Source organism: Passer domesticus, chromosome 15 (assembly GCF_036417665.1).
Source record: "Passer domesticus isolate bPasDom1 chromosome 15, bPasDom1.hap1, whole genome shotgun sequence".
NCBI classification, from domain to species: Eukaryota; Metazoa; Chordata; class Aves; order Passeriformes; family Passeridae; genus Passer; species Passer domesticus.
In genome coordinates this window covers 10,144,304-10,164,046 of record NC_087488.1, presented here as the reverse complement: position 1 = coordinate 10,164,046, position 19,743 = coordinate 10,144,304, and the positions used below count along the sequence as shown (strand labels likewise).

Sequence of the window (19,743 nt, the reverse complement as noted above, 5' to 3'; positions counted from 1 at the left end):
ACACTCATCCTCCCACGACCCCTCATACCAAAAATAAAAGCATGCAACTCATGAACTACACCAAGGTACAGATCTGGCTACAAGATAAACCTTTTTTTAGCTGGGTTAGTTCCCAGCCAGATCAGTTACTTTTCCAAAATTGCTCCAAAACCACTTGTGCCAATGCAGCAGAAGGCATGAAATTTCTTCTGACAAAAGCCAACAACCTAAGCCTAAATGCAAATATAGCCAGGATGTCAGGAAGCACCAAGAAGAGAAAGCTCTTCACTGACCAATCTTTCACAGCACATCCAGGCAAGGTAAAGCACACTAAGTTATGTGAACACAACTTTTACTCACTTTGGGTTGAGTGCATTTCACATTTTAAAAGAAAAACTTTGCAGTTATATGTGAGGGCAAGTAGAGACAATAACACTGAACAAAAGCAATATCCATAATTTATCTGCAGCAGAATGAAGCTGTGAAACATTACTTACTAATATGGTTCTCCATTTCTTAAGAATTGTTCTTGCTCCTTGGGACCTGCACTTGCCTTTAACTCCTTCACTATTACCCTTGCTACACTAGTGCCTGTGTAGATCTCTCCAAGGAGAACCTGAAAAGAGAGATTGTGTCTTTAATCAGAGGGGAACAAACATTTGTAGTCTTCCTGCAAAGAAAAACAAAAGCTAAAAACATGTTTCAGGGAAGATTTCCTGGCTTTTTTACAAACACAAAGAGAGCTTTGATAATTAAATACACATACTTGAATCTTGACAGCTGATCTACACATCAGCTTTCAGAAAACATTTTCTAGTGAAGACTACTTATTTACTTAATTTTTTTCCTAAAAACAATTGGTAAAACCAGGTGTGTATTAAACCAAATGCATGGAATTGAAATGTCTAACTAGTGTCTAGTAAGAACCTACAGGTAAATTTAAAAAGCACAGATTAGTGCTGTGATTACAGCTCAAAAATGCATGCAAGGAAATATCTAAATTCAACTAAAATTTTTTATGCTTCTTTTTCCTGTCTTGAGTGGCATTTTAAAGTAAATACAGAGGCCTAGATACCTGAGAATAAGCCTCAATCTGTGCAATATAAAGAGATAACTCCTCACCTTTCCAAACCAGCCATTTCCAATTTCCTGGATGTAGTTTAGACTCTGACGTGCAACTTGAGACTTTGATCCATCTGTCACACAACGAAACAAACGTAACACGTATCAAACCACTCAGATGGGCAAAGTTAGCAACTGCTGAGGAAATCATGCAACCTCTACAAGATTTATTCCCAGCTGGGTGCACACATTCAGCCCAAGCACCAAACCCTAGTCAGATGGACATAAAGTAGGAAGGTAATGTTGTGACAACAGCACTCAAGTGAAACTTTTCTCAGGTCCAGCTTCTAAACTACACCAGAACACACCCCCAGCAAAAGCACAGCAACTGTCCTGATGAAATGTGAACTTAAAAGGTTTTTAACACACTCAGCAAGAAAGCAAAAAGACTAAACTCTGCTTCCAATATAAAAGTGTATTATAGCCTGTAGCCTGTATCTGGGTAGAGAAAATAACCTACTTACAAAAGTCTCCTATGTAAATAAAATAGAAAACCCTAGACAAAACTCATTGTTTGTACCTCTTAACAACTACAGTTTATATAGAGTTACCATTTCAAGAGAAACATTTTGACTGCTTTATTCTTCAACTAATACTGCTCTATTTGTAGCTAGCATCTGGAAGGAGGACATTTTTTAACTAAAAATACTTCACATAAGAGCCCAGAGAGGAGGACAGAAGAGAAAACTCAGATCTTGGCAGAAGATGGGCAGTAACAATGGCAGACCTCATTCACCAGAAGAAATTGAGCAATGTTGACCCCTCTGCTGCCCAACTGGTGAGGAACACCAATTGATTTAAACAAAACCTTTTCTTGTCTGAGAATTCTAGCCCACAATTTATTTTCATAAACTACATTTAGAGCTGTATTATTGTACTGCAAGAGCCAGAGCTGTATAAATCACTGTCAGTGTGCTCCTCAGCATGGCAAAGGCCACAGCAGTGCAACCACATTTTATCCAAGTACTCAGGCACATTGCCTTCCTTCTGGAAAACACTTATTGTGACAGCTTTATTTTAACAATTATGGCTACACAAGAGCTGACAAAATTTTTCGCCCATAATTTTTCCCAGTTCTTTAAAATACTGACTAATTTGTACAACCGTGTCCTTTGTATTAAAGGCACACTGAGTGTTTCTTGAAATTTGTACAGGAATTTTACTAGAAGCTTCCCTGAACATCTAATGATCAAGCAACCCAAGTAGTATGTAAAATTAGTGGAATAGCACAATATGAGAGTAAGTACTTTAGGCTGAACTCTGCTTATAATATGATAAGATGCTTAAGTTTCCTTTTACAAAAACTGTATTTTAAAGAATACATTCCAAAACCCCTTCCACACAGAGGGATGAAACCTAATGCTCTGTCTTCCCAGGATCACATTCACTGCACAAATAGTCTACAGTGACACCAAGGAAGTGATGCAGCTGAGCAGCAGCACTGCTGTCAAGCAAAGGATTCACTCTTATTCTGTTTAAGGGGGGTGGTTAAAATGCAATGACAACTTAGCCATGAAGAAAACCACTAAAGAGCAGAAGTTACTAATGTCCCAGGGTACCTCAAACCCTTTAGGAATACAGAGATACAATGACAGCAATCTAGAGAGGGGGTTTTAAGGCAGTTTTGTTCTCTTAAGCTCTCTTAACCCTGCACAGGCTAACATCTTGGAATCAATATTTCCCCTTTTATCCTTTACCCTACACAATATATTGGCTCAGTTTATGGAAATTTGTAACAAGTTATTTATTACAGTAAAGTCCCACAAAAGCCACACTCCATTTTAGACAGTGCCTACTTTTGTTTTTGCAATGAAAACCTGTATTTTACCTGTACGAGATGGAAACTGGGAGGGAGTTGGTAAAGCAATATTGGGAACTGAAAGAGTAAACACTTCTGCTGGAGACTGAACAGATGGAGTATCTTCTGCTGGAGGTGTAAAATCTATCTCATCATCGAAGTTATCTTCAAATTCCTAAACAAAAGAAGCCTTAGTAAACAAGCTGATCCTTGCCTTTAAATAAGCACTAATACATTTCTTTCAGTTTGGATGAGCACTGCTAAGGAAGCTCAGCTTTTTTCCAAGAATAGTGACAGATATTTAGTGTTCTATTCCTTACTTTCCATTACTTGGTGTCTTAAAGAGATTAAAGCATTGCTTTTAATAATGAAGGGGTTTTTGTTTAGTTGGGTTTTTGTGGGGTTGGTGGTTAGGGTTTTGTTGCTGTTGGTTTATTTCCTTTGTTTTGTTTTCACTTTAAATGCTAGCCCTGGCTTTGAATGAATTACCATGAACTGCCGAGGCCAAATATTCTCCATTTAGAAAGGAGAGCAAAACTCAATTTTAGGAACACTGATTACAGATGTTCCAAAAGTAACAATTCTCTGATGACAATTTCTCAAGAGTTTTGCTACAGTGGATATGCATCTTCAGTATTCTTATCTGACAGACCCCACCTGCAGACTAAGAAAAAACAAAACACAGGAAAACAACAAAAAGGTTCTTTACAGCAGATTGTCTCAAAGGTGTAACTTTTACTACTAATTCTGATAGCTAGTTATTATTTTGAAAAGGCATTCAAGATCCTTACTGCAACAGGGAGCAATTAGTTCAAATAAACAGCTGCATCAAGGCCCACAGCCTGTAGGAACACAGTCACTGGCTGTTTCAGAAGAGAGGATGCACAGTGACACTGCAGAGCATCAGCACAACTAATCAATTGTTCTGCATACCAGGATGCAGCTGAGAACATCACCTGTACACACACTGACAACTTCAGGGCTTACCTTGAAATCGATCTCAGGGTCTTTACAGCAGGAGACACAGTTTGCCAGCAGAATGACCAGGACTACCAGAGTGCACAGAGACAGAATCACAAAAGATGAGGGAAGTTCTGCTGTAGCTCCTTCTCCTAGAAAAAAACATGTATGCAGTATTATATAAATATGTTTAGCACCCTAAGAAGCTCCTTCAAAACATATTATCCACCTGAATTTATTTAAAAATGAGAGTCTGAACATTTAATCCCATGGATGTGATCAAAGCTAAGAAGAAACTGAACAGAGAGGACAAACTGACAAAATAGATCTGTGCTTCACCACCTGCCTGCACCATTCTGGACTTACTTGCTTCCAGCTAAGAGGCCTCAGCCAATGTGATTTACCTAAGTTTAAGATGAACAGTGATAGCACCAAGCCTTGGGATTCTGTTTAAGTCAGTAAAGTTATTCAAATATCCAAACACAGAGTAGATATCTGGTCTTTTGGAAGATATTTCCCAAGAGCTAAAGCACCTGACCTACAGGAACAGGCAGCTAGAAGAAATCCTCACTTAAACTACACAAATGTAAAATACATCACTACAGGACAGTACTCTCTCTTTCAATAAATGCATTTGTGACAGTCTGCCAGACACACAAGCTGCTGTCACAAGGGCAATGGATGTAATCAGCTGCACACCATTTCTGTTCCTTGTGATTCACTAGGTGATTGTCTTCAGTTCAGGAACTTTAGATTTCTAGCTGTTTTATAAACACTTCAAATAATTTTCCAAAATTTTATAAATAAACATCCTACAACACATTTCCTGAGACTGAGCCAGGTTATTACTCACAGGATCAAAAGTCTCAAATGGCATTTTAGAAAAATCTTAAGTTATTTCCAGCGTAGTATTAAACCCATTTTCATCCCTGTTTTTATCTTCAGTAGAGAACAAAGACATGTGGTTCCCTAGGAGACCAGAGCACACATCTGGAGGAGTTGGTTTTGCTGTTGCTGCTTCTTTTCAAACAGGTACTGCCACAGGGATCAGAGGAGTTGTTGGACCACATCTGATTAAAATGTATTTAGCTATTACATCACTGTCAGAGTTTAACAATGCCAGGTGACCTGGACTGACTGGATTTCATGAGAGCATTTGAGTATCAATGGGAACGTCTGGCAACAGGACAGGGTGTAAATGAAGCCTCAAAAAGAAGAAAAGCAGAAGTTGATCACTTGTCAAGGAACACAAACTTGTTCACCTACCTCTTAAACCTTAAACTGCAAAAATTGAAAGAATTTCAGAAAAAGCTTCTCATGTTCCACTGAACACTTACAGAATATTTACTTATTTTAATTACATGTAAAGATTAAATTGACATAATGAAAATCCTGCTTTGAAGTGTGTCAGAACACTTCCAGAAGGTCACATTTTCTGCACAATTAGGAGGATTATCAATACAACAAATACAAGTTAGCAAAAATGGAAGGCTTTCAAACAAGTGATTCTGTTTCTAGTTTCCACAATAGCTTTGGCATTCTAACCTCATTAGGGACTGGGAATACTTCTCTGCAGATATTGAGCATTGTTCAAACAGATCAACAACAAGGTGAGGCCACTCACCAGCTTTTAGTCATAATTCCAAACAGAACAAAGTATCTCTGAAGAGGGCTCTCAATAACAATTTATATTCATTTAAATCAAGTCTTCTATGTAACACAATGGATATTTTTCCATTTCTAAGCATCAACAAGAAAAAAAAAGGAAGATAACAGCTGATTTGTATTTACTTCCTCCAGATGTTCAGTAGCCTTACTTAGGAGACTGAAAATTACCTGAACTGCAAATATAAACATTCTGTGAAGTCATTAATTAGCTAAATTACTGTAAGAGCACACACAAGTAATATAGCCGTAGATAAAATATAAGGAATTCCTTTTAAACTTCTAATTGAAACCAAATAACAAAAGGTAGCTTTACTACAAAAGAAGATGAAAAAACACCACCAACAAAAATTACATTACCAGGTAGTACAAATCAGAATTATTTTTCTGACATTTTTTCCAAACCCATCACACTTGATTTCCAAACAACTTCCTCACCTTCACCAACAATTCCACTGAAACACTATCTAGTGAACAGATGCAGATTTTCCCTGACAAACACCCAGGAACACATCACCACAATGACAATATACTCCTCCCAGCAGAAATCAGGACTCCTGAACCCCCTCAGATGCTTCATGCACTGGCAAAGCTGGCCAAGCCACTCCCTGCACACTGACCTCGGGCACCACAGCACTGCCATTACCCACAGAAAGCATTTCTGCTGTTTGAGCACTTCAGCTCCTTGGGAGCAGGCTGTACAGCACCTCAACTGCCAAGTGCATAAAACACTACAAAACATTATCAAACTTATTTTGTGTTTCTGCTACACTCTTGGATCTCTTTTGGCTAACATGAGTTTTACAGCGACTTCTCGCTCCCCACAGAAACTGAGGGGACAATTCCCTTCTCACCAGAGCCTCCTGCTCCAAACACCATGTCACCTTCCAGGTGGCCTTTCTGACCAGCCTCTACCAAAACCTGAAGCAGCTCTTCAGAGTTTGCTTTACTTCCCTCCATTCTACTGTTTGTTTTCAAGACCTGGTCAGGGGTTTGTGCCCCCAGAAGTTCATCTGCTCCAAGTGCATCTGCTGGTCATGATGGTCCCTCTACCCACAAACCCCCAGCCCTGCACTACCCCAGCTACAGCAGCACAACCACAACTTTATTTTGGTATTTACATAAACATTGCCATGCTCACTCCAACTCAGGATCCCCACTTCTGACCCCACAAGTTATCATGGCAAATCCAGCTAGCAGGACTCAAGCTCCTGATGATCTTATGCATAATTAAGTGAGACATTTATTTAACTCCAAGTGAGACATAATGAGCACTATCAATCACAAGCTGCATTTATTGTACATGTTAGATACACTGCATATGTATTCAGACACTTCATATGAAAAAGGTATTTTTTCTGGAATTCCTTCTGTGAAAGAAATAACACATTTATCAAGCCTAAAGTCTAAGCCTTTCATGCAAGTTTCACTGGTCTCCATAAGGTAACCATCTCTTTTAAGTGTCCTGGAAAGAATACAGAAATATTGCTGCTCATCATTATGTTACTTCCTAACCTTCAAAACCTTTCATAATTTCCTGGATATGAAACTGAGTGAACGAGCAGCAATTAATTGGAGAAAGTAATGATTTTTTTTTTTTTAACGCAAAGATCACCTTTGAAAAGGCAGCTAATCATTAATGGTCTGTTAAGATGGAAGTCATCTAAACTTCCAAAAGCACAAGGCAATTTTCACATAGAAAATTGTGAACAGAAGCTTTAATACAAGAAAAATGCCAATTATTCTGGGCAAGTTTCAGCAACAGTTACAGAACAGCATTCCAGATGACTCATACAAGTGAGAGCCACTTACTAAGAAATACAGAACCCATCTTTGTTTGGATAAACTTTGAAGTTTCTTACACAGTAATTAATAAGTAATATTTTTAATTTGCAGGGGTTTTAAAAAAATTAATGTAAATTTAAGTATTAAATAATGGCAACCTGTAACTGGGCTAAAATTTATTATAAGTGAAGCTATTGTAATAGCTTGCATGAATACATATTCAGTGACAGAAGTTACTGATTAAGTATTGGAACTGGTCTTTGTGACAAAGTGCTGAAAATCTGCTGCAGTATAAACTCATTTGCATTTTCCAACTATTTCCATCCAATGATTAATCCACTGGAGCTTAGTAAAATGACTTGGAACTAGAAGATTTTTAATATACCCTTTTGTTTGTAAATTGTGGAAGTATGAAGCAATGACATTTATTTTATGGTCCTGACTGAAAAAAGCAACCAGCAAGAAATCCATTCTAATTAATGCAGAGGACCATTTTATAAAGTCATCACACAAGAACCTTCCTAAATTAAAAAACCTGTTAAAAAACATTGTAAACTGAAATAATTTTAATATAAACCTGGATAAATTCCAATAAACACTATTTCATAATTATTGCAGAAGTTAAGATTCTTAGTATCATGCATTCTGGAGAAGTTAATAGATTTACTTAACATATCAGTTAAAACCCTGCCATATTTACTGTAACCCTAAGCAGTAACAACCTAAGGCATTTAATATCTACCCAGAAGTCAGAATCTGCTCTTTAGGAAAGGAACCACCAAACATTAAAAAAATACTCTAACATGCCAACAGTAAAAGACTTCCTGTCAGCTAATACAAACAGTCTAGACTAGTTTGCTTTGGTATATCCAAACCACTTAAGCCAGAGGAAGAGGCCTGGACTGTATCAGTCCTGTATTAAAATGAGCAGGAGATGAAGGGCAGCTGCATCACTCTGTGCTACTGCAAGGTGAACACAACATAATGCTTTACAAAGCTCTGTGCTAGCATGTTCCATCCCAAAATGGCACCTAGATGGTCCTAAATCAACACAGAAATCCAGGTATTCCTTCAAAGCTACACAGGATTAAATACATCTATGTTATTTACCCACTTTTTAGAAGTACACTGTATCATAAACAAGCCAAAGCCCTGGCTGAGGCAGACATTTAATTAGCAGCTACTGAAGCAGATTCCTCAGCACCTCTGAAGATGCCATTTCCTAAGCAAGTTCTTCACTAAAGCCTAAATTTGAGCAGAGCACATGAAGTCAAAGGCTGTAGACAGGCAAGTGCAGGAACAGGCTCACTGAGGAAACAACGATGATGAACTGTGCTGGCATTCTCAGGATCAAGTACAGACCTGAGAACACTCCCGTCACTATTTATTACAATGTTTCAAGGGCTGCAAAATGTTATTTTCATACAAAGCATATTTCAAAGCACGTTCTATAGGCCAGGATTCCCTACACCTTCCTAAGTTTCTTTTAAATCTCCATTCTTCATAAGACAGTTCTCCAACCACCAAATGCAAAGTCTAATAAAGCAAGTCCTTGTTTCACCATGACTGTTCCCCTTCTCTATCTCATCTCCCAGTCTGCCCACAATACTCAAATACCCTCATGTCATCTACCTGTGGCATCCTTTGGTGTCATTAATTACTAGTGATGAGCATGCCAACTAGCCAAATATTCCATCTATGTTCACTTGTCAAGCAACAGCCTCCACTCAGGCCGACCCAGGACCAGGTGTAGCTGCCCACACATGAGGGATGCTGGGCTTGCCTCTCTCCTACAGAGTATGAAAGGCCAGGATGCTTGAACTCTTGATTTTGGTTCAGTGTGAGTAATCACATTATTAAGGTCTCCACCTTCATGAAGCTGGGCTAAAAAATGCATGATTCCACACAGTTTTAAGCATAGGGAGAAAGAAAAGTAAATGAATATTCCAGACATGAGCGAGCGCACTCAGAAAAGGCGTTCACTACCGCGATAAAGGCAGCGTAAGGCACAGGCAAATTAAGCATTATTGGGGCACAGTGAACTTCAAGGGAGCATCTGATTTGAAGCTTTCAGCACAGTAGTTGCTATGCAACAACAGTCCCACTGCATAAGCAAGAGCCCATTTCCTTTCAAGAGCAGCTATATAACTGGCACTAATAGCTATAACTATTTCCAGCACAAATCTAGCATGACAGCAGTCACTTAAACTGTCTCTTGGACACACTCAAATTATATGATCATGAACTAAGATGCTACTTTATGACACCAAGTCAGAACAGCACAGTCTTTAAAATACTAATGAATGACCAAATCTAATTTTGTTCCCTAGCTAAACCCAAGGCATCTTTCATAAACTTTGTCAGTTTACTTACTCTGCTTTTAACGAATATTAAAGCAACCACATTTAAAAGTGTAATATCACCCTAATTTATAGTGGTTTTGACAAATGTGATTTTAAAAGCTATCCCAACTTTCCTAAATAATGCTGTCATTCTCTTCTATGCCAGCAATTAAGTGGGAAAGTGCTATCGACTCCTACCCAGTTCTCCACAAGTCAGATTCAGATCATTATCTTTCCCTCATAAAGAGTTTCTCCTGCATTTATTTACTCCCTGAAGTCTTCAGAGGTTTGCTACTAATAAGCACAAAACCATACAGACAGAACCAGGCCTATAAATTCAGATGGCCCGCAGGTAGCAGGCAGAATACAGAGCCAAACCTCTATTCAAAATTATTTTAGACACATCTATTGTGTAATGCCTGATTTGTATGACAAGATAAAGCACAACAGACACTGCAACTCCTCCATTTCACAACAAAAAAAACCCCAACCAAACTCAAGCACATTCCATTCTTTACCACGTTCCTGTAATCTCAATTTCTTCCTGCTATGCTCCATTTAACAACTGAGCCAAAAAAAAGCATCATTTTCAAGATTAAGTTTCAGAAGAAATGGGTGCAGCACCATTATTTAGTTGTGCAATGCTGTATCACTACAGAAGGGCATTCAAATCACCAGCCTTCAACTGAGGTACAACACACGCAAACAGAAGTCTTGAAGGAGTGTTATTTGCATTTCAGACATTCTTTTGAAAACAAAAGGAAGAGAATTTTAGTGTGAGTTCCAATCAGCCCTTTGCTTTGAATGGCCATTACCAGTACAGTACCAGTACTACAGGAAGAAATATTCCCAAGATCTCAGACTTCCACTGACTTGCTGTCCTCAACACAATGGCAGCACCTTAGTGAAACCTAAAATGGTTCCAAATGCCCAAAATATTTCAAGCAGAGACTGGAAATGTTCCTTCATTGAGCAAATCCCTAAGAACAGACACACAACGCTGCTAAAAGAACTTTAACATTTCTCACTCTACAACTGAAATTTTCAGCATTCAGATTCTTAAGACACTCAACTAAAGCACAAATGTTTACTATCTTAAAACAATACCTAGAACAAAGTGTTGAAAATATTATTAACTGAAGAGTTGTTTCAAAAGTCTGGCTTCTCATGACATTATTGCTACCCTTACACTACATAATGCAAATGTATAATATTTTTACTAATAAAAGTAATCTTCACCATTATGTACCCTTTTGCAAAGGCACTTTATCACCTGATTTTATTTTTCCTTCTATGGAAAAATCATACTTTCTAGATATATTCTCAAGAAAAAAGGGACTTTTTTCTTGAGAACATATCTAGAAAGAACATATCTAGAAAGTCTCAAGACTCTTAGGGACTTAAAGCTACAGCTATCCAAGTTACTGGTGCACAGTTGTACTTCCTCCTTCTGAAAACAAGAAGCCGTAACTAACAGCTTGTCAATAAAATGATTTCCTGGCTAAACCTGAATTGTGCCACATGGCCTAAATCAGTCTGGCACTTGGAAAGATACAAGTAAAATGACAAGACTTCAAAAGTAGTGTGGGAAAAAATAATCAAAAGTCAAATACAAGTCTGTTCCTATATTCCTCTAGAGAGAAATTGAGACATTTCATCCCTCTGTTCAACTTGTCCACTACAACCCCTGCCTTACCCTAGAACTCCATTAGGTGCCTCATGGGGCAGGCCAAGGCACATGCAGAGACAATTCTTGTGAAAAGCCAACAGCTTTTCTTCTTTACAACAATTAACCATCAGAAAAAAGAGTAACAAAGACAGCAACAGCCATTTCTTACAGAGTGTTCCCCATGAAACAATAAAAATGCCTCTGACACTCCTCCAACCCATCTTGAGTTCTGGATATATTTCTACAGTGTCAAAAGCCAGTTGCACAGTTAAATGTGTGTTTTGTGGACACATGACCCTGAAATATCACTGTGCTATGCAATAAGTTACAATATTTTCAAGAAGAAATCTTAACTACTTCATATCACAACTGGATGTGCAATTCTACATCAACAATTCTTGGCAAATTATTTCTGTCCTCCCATTTGTCCTTTAAAAGAACAGGAAGCTATCCTGCAGTACAAGCCAATATTTTTTTCAAACTACTTTATCCCACGTTCCTCCTAAATATTTTACAATGTGCTTCAAATTAATTTCTTCTCCATGTGCTTAAATCCACTCAGTGTGTTAGGGGAGCACATGTTACATATCCTGAGGCAAGGATATCCAGGGCAACGCTGGACTCTCCTGGAGCACAGCACCTCAGAACAGCTCTGCTCTGCTCCTCCTGCTTCTGAGCACTTGTCCTGGCCTGCATATTGCCTGAACAGTTAGTAACCAGCAAAACTCCGAGCTGGGATTAGTTTTACATTACTGACCTTATTCTATTATCCTACAAGTCTTCCCAGTAATGTCAGAGAATTACTCACATAACAGCATACTGCTCAATTTTAATAAGGACTAAATATAGGCTGGTACTTCAAGTGTTTACAGAGTGAGATCTGTTTGAAGTTTCAGTGCTAGAATCTCATGTTTGCACAAAGGCATCTTAAGACAAGGCAAAAAATATCCATGTTAAATAATTATGTGCCTTATGCCTTCATGGCAGTGTTTCTGGAAAATCTGGGTAGCATTATCATCTTGCAAATGTATCACTCACTCTTAATTCCATGTATGTGCATATATGTACACACACACACAAAATTCTGCTGAGCATACTTTATTCTGTACTGCTAGATGTCAGTTTTGACAATTAATTCCTGCTCAAGTACTTTATTTTTTTCATCTGCTATACCATTTCTCCAACAATGAGGCACAGGAGTTGCAGTTTGTTGGGGTTTTTTTAACATAGGACAGACCACAATAATTCAAAATAGCATGAGATGATCACACATCACGGCTCCTCCAACCAGAAAAGCATCACCTGCAGCATGGAAACCAAAAGAACAGTATCTCTTTCTCCTACCATTTGATAGCAACACAAGCCATTAAGATACAATGCCTTTGAAGAGACTAATGTCAGTTCACAGGAAAGAAATCCATAAATGCAACTTGAACGTGATGGGATTTTCCAGAATCTTGTTTTTTATAGTAGATGCCTTTCCAACTCCAATGCACAGCTCAGTTAAGAAATGCAGGAGAGAAAGGAAGCAGCAGCATTTTGTAAAAAGAGCTTATTAGATCTATTTCTCATCCCTATTCATAGCTAAAGGATCCCTGGGCAGAACAGGCCATTGAGAAAGTGATTGATTTTGGAGACCTGGCTCTGGTCTACAGGCTGAAACCTTATAAGTCAGCACTAAAAAAAAAATCTACTGTTACTATTTTCTACACATCTTTCATACCACACTGCAGTGGTAGTCCCAAAAGAGTCATGTCACTGTTAAGTCACTACAGTGATGTTTTCTTATCAGGAAGGAAACTTTTGTAAGTGCAGCATTGTTGGACAAGGTGTTACTTTGTACAGCATTTCATACTGAAAATCGCTCAGAAGACAATTCACTGACAATGTGCTTCCCACCACTACCTTGCCTAAGCTATATATGGCACAACACCTTGCTACAGACAGCACTTAAAGCACACACGCAGGACTAGCCTGACACATTTTGTACATTTCTGCTTATAAAAGTTGACAAAATGTTTCTTGTATCTAGACGTTGCTCAAGACCTTTCATAACAGCAGTACAATGAAAACAAAGAGCTCATACAGAGCACAAAAGCACTGAAGCTTTTGCAAATTGTATCCAGAACTGTATCAAGCTCCAGACACTATGTGCCCAGACCAAACAGAAAGGCAGACCCAAAAAAAACCCGAAGGAAGACTCCAGTACTCCATGTGCTGTCCTTCTGCTGCAGAACTGCAGTGCTGGTACTGCAACAGCACTGGGATTTTTGCAGCTCTGGCATTGCACTGCCTGAGGTCCCTTTATCCCACGCAGATAAACCGTGTGTGAACAGTGACTGAAACCAGGCTGCAGCAGGCAGCCAGAAAATTACTCCCAATCATATTTACCTATCCAGAATGTCAGATCTCACAAATTCTTTTTTTTATTTTTTTATGCAGGGGCACGACCAGCTCCCAGCAATGGGTTCTTTCAAACCAATGCCCAGCGCCTGATTCTGTGCCAACAGAACACTGATCAGTGCTATCTTAACATGCTGCAATGATACCTGGGGAATTATTAAATACACCCAAGCATTCAAGACGTGAGAAATTGCTTCAGAAAGTGACCTCGTCCTATGAGGACTCCTTTAGTTGTAGCAAAGTCCAGACACTTTACAGCCACAGGCAGAGAAAGCAAACCAAGCCTGTGAACAAAGCTCTGCGTGGAACATCCCTGCAGGCCAAAGTCAGAGCTGGCCTCTTACCTCAAACTCACAGATACAAATGAAAGGTAAAAGACAAATTTCCACTTCAATTTTTTCTAGTTCTACAATTATTAAGTGCCTGGGACAGAACTAGAAAAAGAAATACAGGGACAAGTAAACAAGTTCAGCTTGAAAGGGGAGGAAGGCTAGACCATTCCCATGAAAGGCACTGACCACAATTAAAATCCCCACTGTAAGCAAGACTTTTCTTAACTTCCAGTGATCCAAGCTGCTAACTTGCATACACTTAGAAAAGGGCTTTTCTTATTATGTGCAAGTCACAGACATTTTACATTGTACCAAACCACAAGCCACAACTGCAATTTGGCCCCAGACTGAGAGAACTCCAAGTAAAACATCAAGCCAAAGCAACCCAAAAGCAACAATTTTCCCAGGAGTATATATGTAATACAGAGCTCATCTTAATGCAAAAACAAAAAAAAAGTGGCTTCATCTCAAAGTTCTAACTTGTCACCTGAGGCCAGCTGACTGAATATTTAGATACTTCAGATTTGTACAGCTGCATTAATATTTAGATATTCCAGACGAACATCTCTGGATACTCTATACCAAATTCTAATAATCTCCTCCTGGATCCTACATGACCAAGTCCATCAGCAGAGACTCCCTGCCACTGACACCCAGTTGGGCCACTCAGTTCCAAGGCCAGGGCTCTCAAAAAGCAATCATGTAGGCACCAAGTCCAGCTCCTCACTTCAAGTGATCAGACTGTGCAGTCATCACAAGTGTGAAACCAAACACACCTGCTAAAATGCTACCACCTATTCAAGTTTTACAGGATAATAAAAGTATTTTTGAGTCCTTCTTCTTTGTATTTGCAAAGACTTCACAGAGCACAGAGATGATGAAAACCCTTTGTCTGACATTACACACACACTTGATTCAGATGCTCAGTGGAATTAAGGTCAAGTATGGAAATCCAAGTCAGAACTGAGGCCTGAATGCACATGTAAGCTTTAGCACAGTAAAGCAGCCATGGCAGTTTGTGATGCACTAAAGGCTGCTGCAGACTGCTGCAGGAGAGCAGTGCCCAAATGTCCTTCCTTCAGCCACACAGCTGGCAGTGGAAGCCAGGCTGATGCACCTGGGGAAAATCACCAATCCTCTGCAGGTGAAAGACAGCTTCAACACTTCAGCTCTGAAACTCCTTTCCAGCACAACTGCCCCAGCTCTTACCTCCAGTATAAAGTCAAACCTTAAACTCAGAACTATCACAGTACTTTTTTTCCACTCACAGAATAAATTTAATCTAAGTTGGTTAAAGTATTTTTAGGCAGTAGCATCTTCAACAGCTTGTTTTTCATATTTCCTATAATAATTGCTATGAACCTTACCAAGGAAACAGTTCAAGCTTGATTTCCTTTACCTCCTCTCCCTATTGTTGGATGAAAAAACATATAAAATTAGTTTAGAAATAATATAAATGCAAGACAAATATAGAACACCTTGCCAATGCATGCCTTCATCTGCAAGCACTATGAAGCCACACTTGAGAAGAGCAGCATCATTGCTCTCCACTGGGGCCCTGGAACCTGACAGCTCCCCAGCCACCCAGTCTGGCAAACTTCCACTGCATTCCCACAAACTGGAGCAGTTTTGCTCAAGGAATCTAATCTAGTCTTGCTAGAACCTGCCCATCACCATCATCCAGCATTCCAGCTTCCTCCCAAGAGGAGAATTTCTTATAGGCATACTTCATGAAAGATTCTATAAAATTCCTTACAATAACTACAGGCACTTTCATCCCCTTTCTGTGGATCCCATCTTTCCTATTACAAGCAACACACATAAAAAATGTTTCTCCAATGTCAAAGAAGCAACCATTCTTGCTAGGTGAAGAACTGCGGGATTCTAAAGTAATTTTGGAACTAACTAGTAATCAGTCTATGAAAAACCCATTAAATTCCTCTCAAGTTTTCAATCCATATGTATCAGACCAACTGTTACAGTCAACTGCAAGAACTGCCAAGGTCCAGAATGAAGCCCCCCACCACCTGCCAGCCCCAGCAGTGGAAATCAAAGCAACCTGTCATGGGACACAAGAGAGACATTCATAATATGGCTCAATTGTTTTTAAACACGACCCACGACTCTTAACCCTGCAAAATAACGTCACAGGTTTGTCTTCCAACAGGTTTAAAACCTGCCCAGAATGACAGAGAAGGTTCAGGCTGAACCAGTCTCATTGTCATCCACTGGGAAGATGTTCACAGGAAGGAAAAAAAACAAAACCAAAGGCCTTGCAGCTTTCCCCCAGCTCCTGCTGCTCATACAGGTGATGATGCAGGACATGTTGCAGCCTAAGAACCTGTTGCACTCCAACCCACCAGGCACACATTATTTCAGGCTGGAGGAAGCCCTCCCAGCAAAAATGATGCCAGTGAAACTGGAAAAGGCACCTAATGAGGCCCTAAAGTTTCAATACTAAATACCCATCAATAAAGTAGTCCGAATACATTGCCTCTTACATGGGCAAAGACACAGCAGAAAGCAGCAGCTTCATTTCCTGGAGCTCTCAGGGTTTCCCTGGACAGCATCTGGCCACTTGGCTAAACCTGAGATAACATCCCATGTATACATACCATGGCCTAAATATAACCAAAACCTCCGTATAAAATTACAGGCTCTCATTCATGTTGTATGAGCCCAATATCACAGCATCATAAATATTTCTCTTAGCAGTACTGCAGTTGGCACAGCCAATTCAGTCTTTTAAATTACAGAATTAAAAAAACAAAAACAAACAACACTTTAATACTCTGTCCTGCAATTTATCCAATCAGCTTTTCATTTTGAGAATAAAGCTTTTTACCAGTGTCATGGAAGTTATGCTTTGTTCCCCATCGTTGTAAGGGACATGTATAGTCCTCATAGGAAAGAGAAAATTGTATTAAGAAAAAATTGAAAATTTACATTTGGCATTTCCCTTTAAATAGAAAAATTACCTGCATTTCAAGGAAAGTAAGACCCAGGAAAGACATCATAAAATCCTTCACAGAGAACTGATTCTGCTGTCTTACCTTACAGCTCAATGACAAATTAATATTATTTGGATAAACCTCAAGTATTTTATAAATGAAAAAATTATCATGGAGCTTCAAAGGAAATAAAGATTTCACTGACAGTTTTCTCTTTTTCAGAAGTTCACTTTTACACAAACTATGAAAGACCCCAAAGCAGGCTGATGGAGGGAGTGACTTATGAACAATTCATAAATGCTTTGGGAAGGAAAAACTGGTAAAGAGACACAGGTCCAAAAATAAAGGAAGTGTGGGTTCCACTCCCAGTTTTGATCCTTCATGTGGAAGAGCAGCCAAATTACCTAATCTTTGTGCTTGGTATCTTTCCCTCCCCACTGCTCCTGCTCCTCCCTCAACATCTTGTCTATTTTAGCTGTACAACTCCTCACGGCTAAAAGGGAATCTCAGCACACATTGCAGCCAACCCAAACCTAATAAAATTCAGTCTCAATACAATGTTATGTTTGCAAGTCCCAATGAAATGCCAACAATAAAAATGAATCAAAGACACAGTTGGTACCCGTGAGTCCTAATAAACCCCTGATCAGTCAGTCCTACGACTGCGAGGACATATTGTTTAGTGTGTGCTTTTAAGACAAACAGGAAAATAAGCAGGGAAATCGAAGGAAGCCAGCGTTACCTAACATAACGAGAGAAAGAAATGTGAACTACATGACTATTTAGAGAGCCCGGCCCGGGGGGGCCGGGGGGGAATCCGACTAATCTGACCGGAAAACAGGGAAGCGCCGTCTGCCCTGAAGAGCCTCCACCCAGGGACGGGAGTCCCGGTGATTCACAGGCACAACCGGAGAAAAGAAAACCCCGCCGAGCCCAGTACAGGTAAAAGCAGCAGCACTACGGGAAGGTCTGCGGTAAACACACAGCCAGAACAAGCCCGGAGCTCAGTGTCAGGGGTCTGAGCGATCCCCAGCGGGACACCGCCGTGATCTACAGCCGGGGAGCCCCGTCCGCCCGCCGTGCCCTTCCCGACGCTCCGGCGGAGCCGTGCCCGCAGCACGGGGGAGGGACGGGGCTCGCACACCCGCAGTGCCGCCGCTCCCGGGCCCCGCGCGGAGCCGCGCCCCCAGCCCCGCTCCGCCGCGCTCACCTGCACCTGCTGCCGGCAGCGGAGCCGCCTCGCCGCTCCCCGCGAGCGGCCACAGCAGAAGGACGAGCCCGAGCAGGTGTCGCGGCCCGAGCAGCCGCGGGCCGCCGCCCCCCCGCCGCCCGGCGCTCCCGCCGAGCCCCCCGCGCTGCCGCATGCCGCCCGCTCCCGGACCGAGGCCCGGCGCCGAACGAGGGGCTCGAGGTTCTCAGCGATTCCGGGGAGCCCCCGCGGCAGCCGCCGCCTTCCAGCTCCGCGGCATCGGCCCCGCCGCCGCTGCTCTCACAGAGCCCCACCGGCCGCCGCCGCCGCCATCTTCCGGGCTACCTGACCGCGACGGGGCCGGGCGCGCCGCTGATTGACAGCCCGAACAACCAATCAAACCGCGTCTCGCGCTAAGGAGGCGGCTCCAGTGGTTGGGAAGGTGCTAATCCGTGATTGACAGCTGCATCAGCCAATCGCTCCGCAGAGGGCGAGATAGGGCGGGGGAAGGCTGCGGCGCGAGAGCAGCGGCGCGCGGTTGCCAATCAAGCCGCGCTCCGAACGGTTGCAGGAGGGCGGGGCGTCGCTCGGATTGACGGCTCCCTCCGCCAACCGGCGGGCGGGGAAGGCGGGGCTTGGCCGAGCCCGCGCGCAGAACTCGAGAGCGCGGCGGGAGCAGCTCCCCCTGGCGGCTGAGCGTCCCCTCAGGGCCGGGCGGGCGTGGAGCCCCCTCAGAGCTGCCCGGGACTGCCCAGCCCTGCGGGAGCGGGGAGCGCGGCCGGCCCTCGGGAGCAGCCCTCGGGAGCAGCCCTCGGGAGCAGCCCTCGGGAGCACAGAGCCCGGCCATCCCTCGGGATCAGCCCTGGGGGCACAGAGCCCGGCCATCCCTCGGGATCAGCCCTGGGGCACAGCCCCGCTGCCGTCCCTCGGGATGAGCTCGGCTGTTGCCGCTGCTCAGCGGAGCCGGGGAGCCCCGGGTCGGGCGCTGGGTTGGGCACACCACGCTCCCTCTGCAGCCCCAGCGCTTCTGAGGCTGGAGGTGACCTTGTTGAATTATTGATACCAGCAGGGTTTAGAAATAAAGATTATTCTCGTTTAGGTCTGTGATTATGCTGAACTTTGAGTACATGAAAATGAGGTGTCAGCTCTAAGCAGCACAAATTGAAGAGTTAATCCTAAGCAATCAGGGCTCTCTACAGTGAGAATCAGGGAAATACCATATGACTAACAAACTAGATTTCCGTTTTCCAAATAATTTAACAAAAAGGCTAATTATGTCAAGATTATATAATGACTTTGGGAGCACAGATTGTCCAAAGAAATGTACAATGAGTGCACCCCTGGGAATACGTGAAAGGAAAGTTTTGTGTTCAAAGTAGTATTGGGAACATGGTGTCCAGGAAGACAAAACGTAAACCTAAATCCCCGCTGTCCCTCTGAATTTGCTCTACCATGGGGATATATTTGAATCGAACTATTCTTACCAAGTGTGTGTTTAACCTCAGTCTGCTATCTTCTGTCTGGTTGAAGACACTAATTGTGTTACCA

At 41.6% G+C, this 19,743-nt stretch overlaps 1 protein-coding gene across 1 annotated transcript in view; it reads right to left on the bottom strand.

Annotated features, from left to right (window-relative positions):
- LMTK2 (lemur tyrosine kinase 2) overlaps nt 1-18,509 on the bottom strand; it is a 42,052-nt gene extending 23,543 nt beyond the window's left edge. The window contains exons 1-5 of the mRNA XM_064390917.1: nt 18,217-18,509; nt 3,887-4,011; nt 2,930-3,074; nt 1,102-1,175; nt 477-595 (exon numbers count right to left, since the gene is read on the bottom strand). Coding sequence (XP_064246987.1) covers nt 477-595; nt 1,102-1,175; nt 2,930-3,074; nt 3,887-4,011; nt 18,217-18,370 — 617 coding nt within the window. The 5' untranslated portion in view covers nt 18,371-18,509. The remainder of the gene's footprint in view (nt 1-476; nt 596-1,101; nt 1,176-2,929; nt 3,075-3,886; nt 4,012-18,216) is intronic.
- Nucleotides 18,510-19,743: the final 1,234 nt, after the last annotated feature.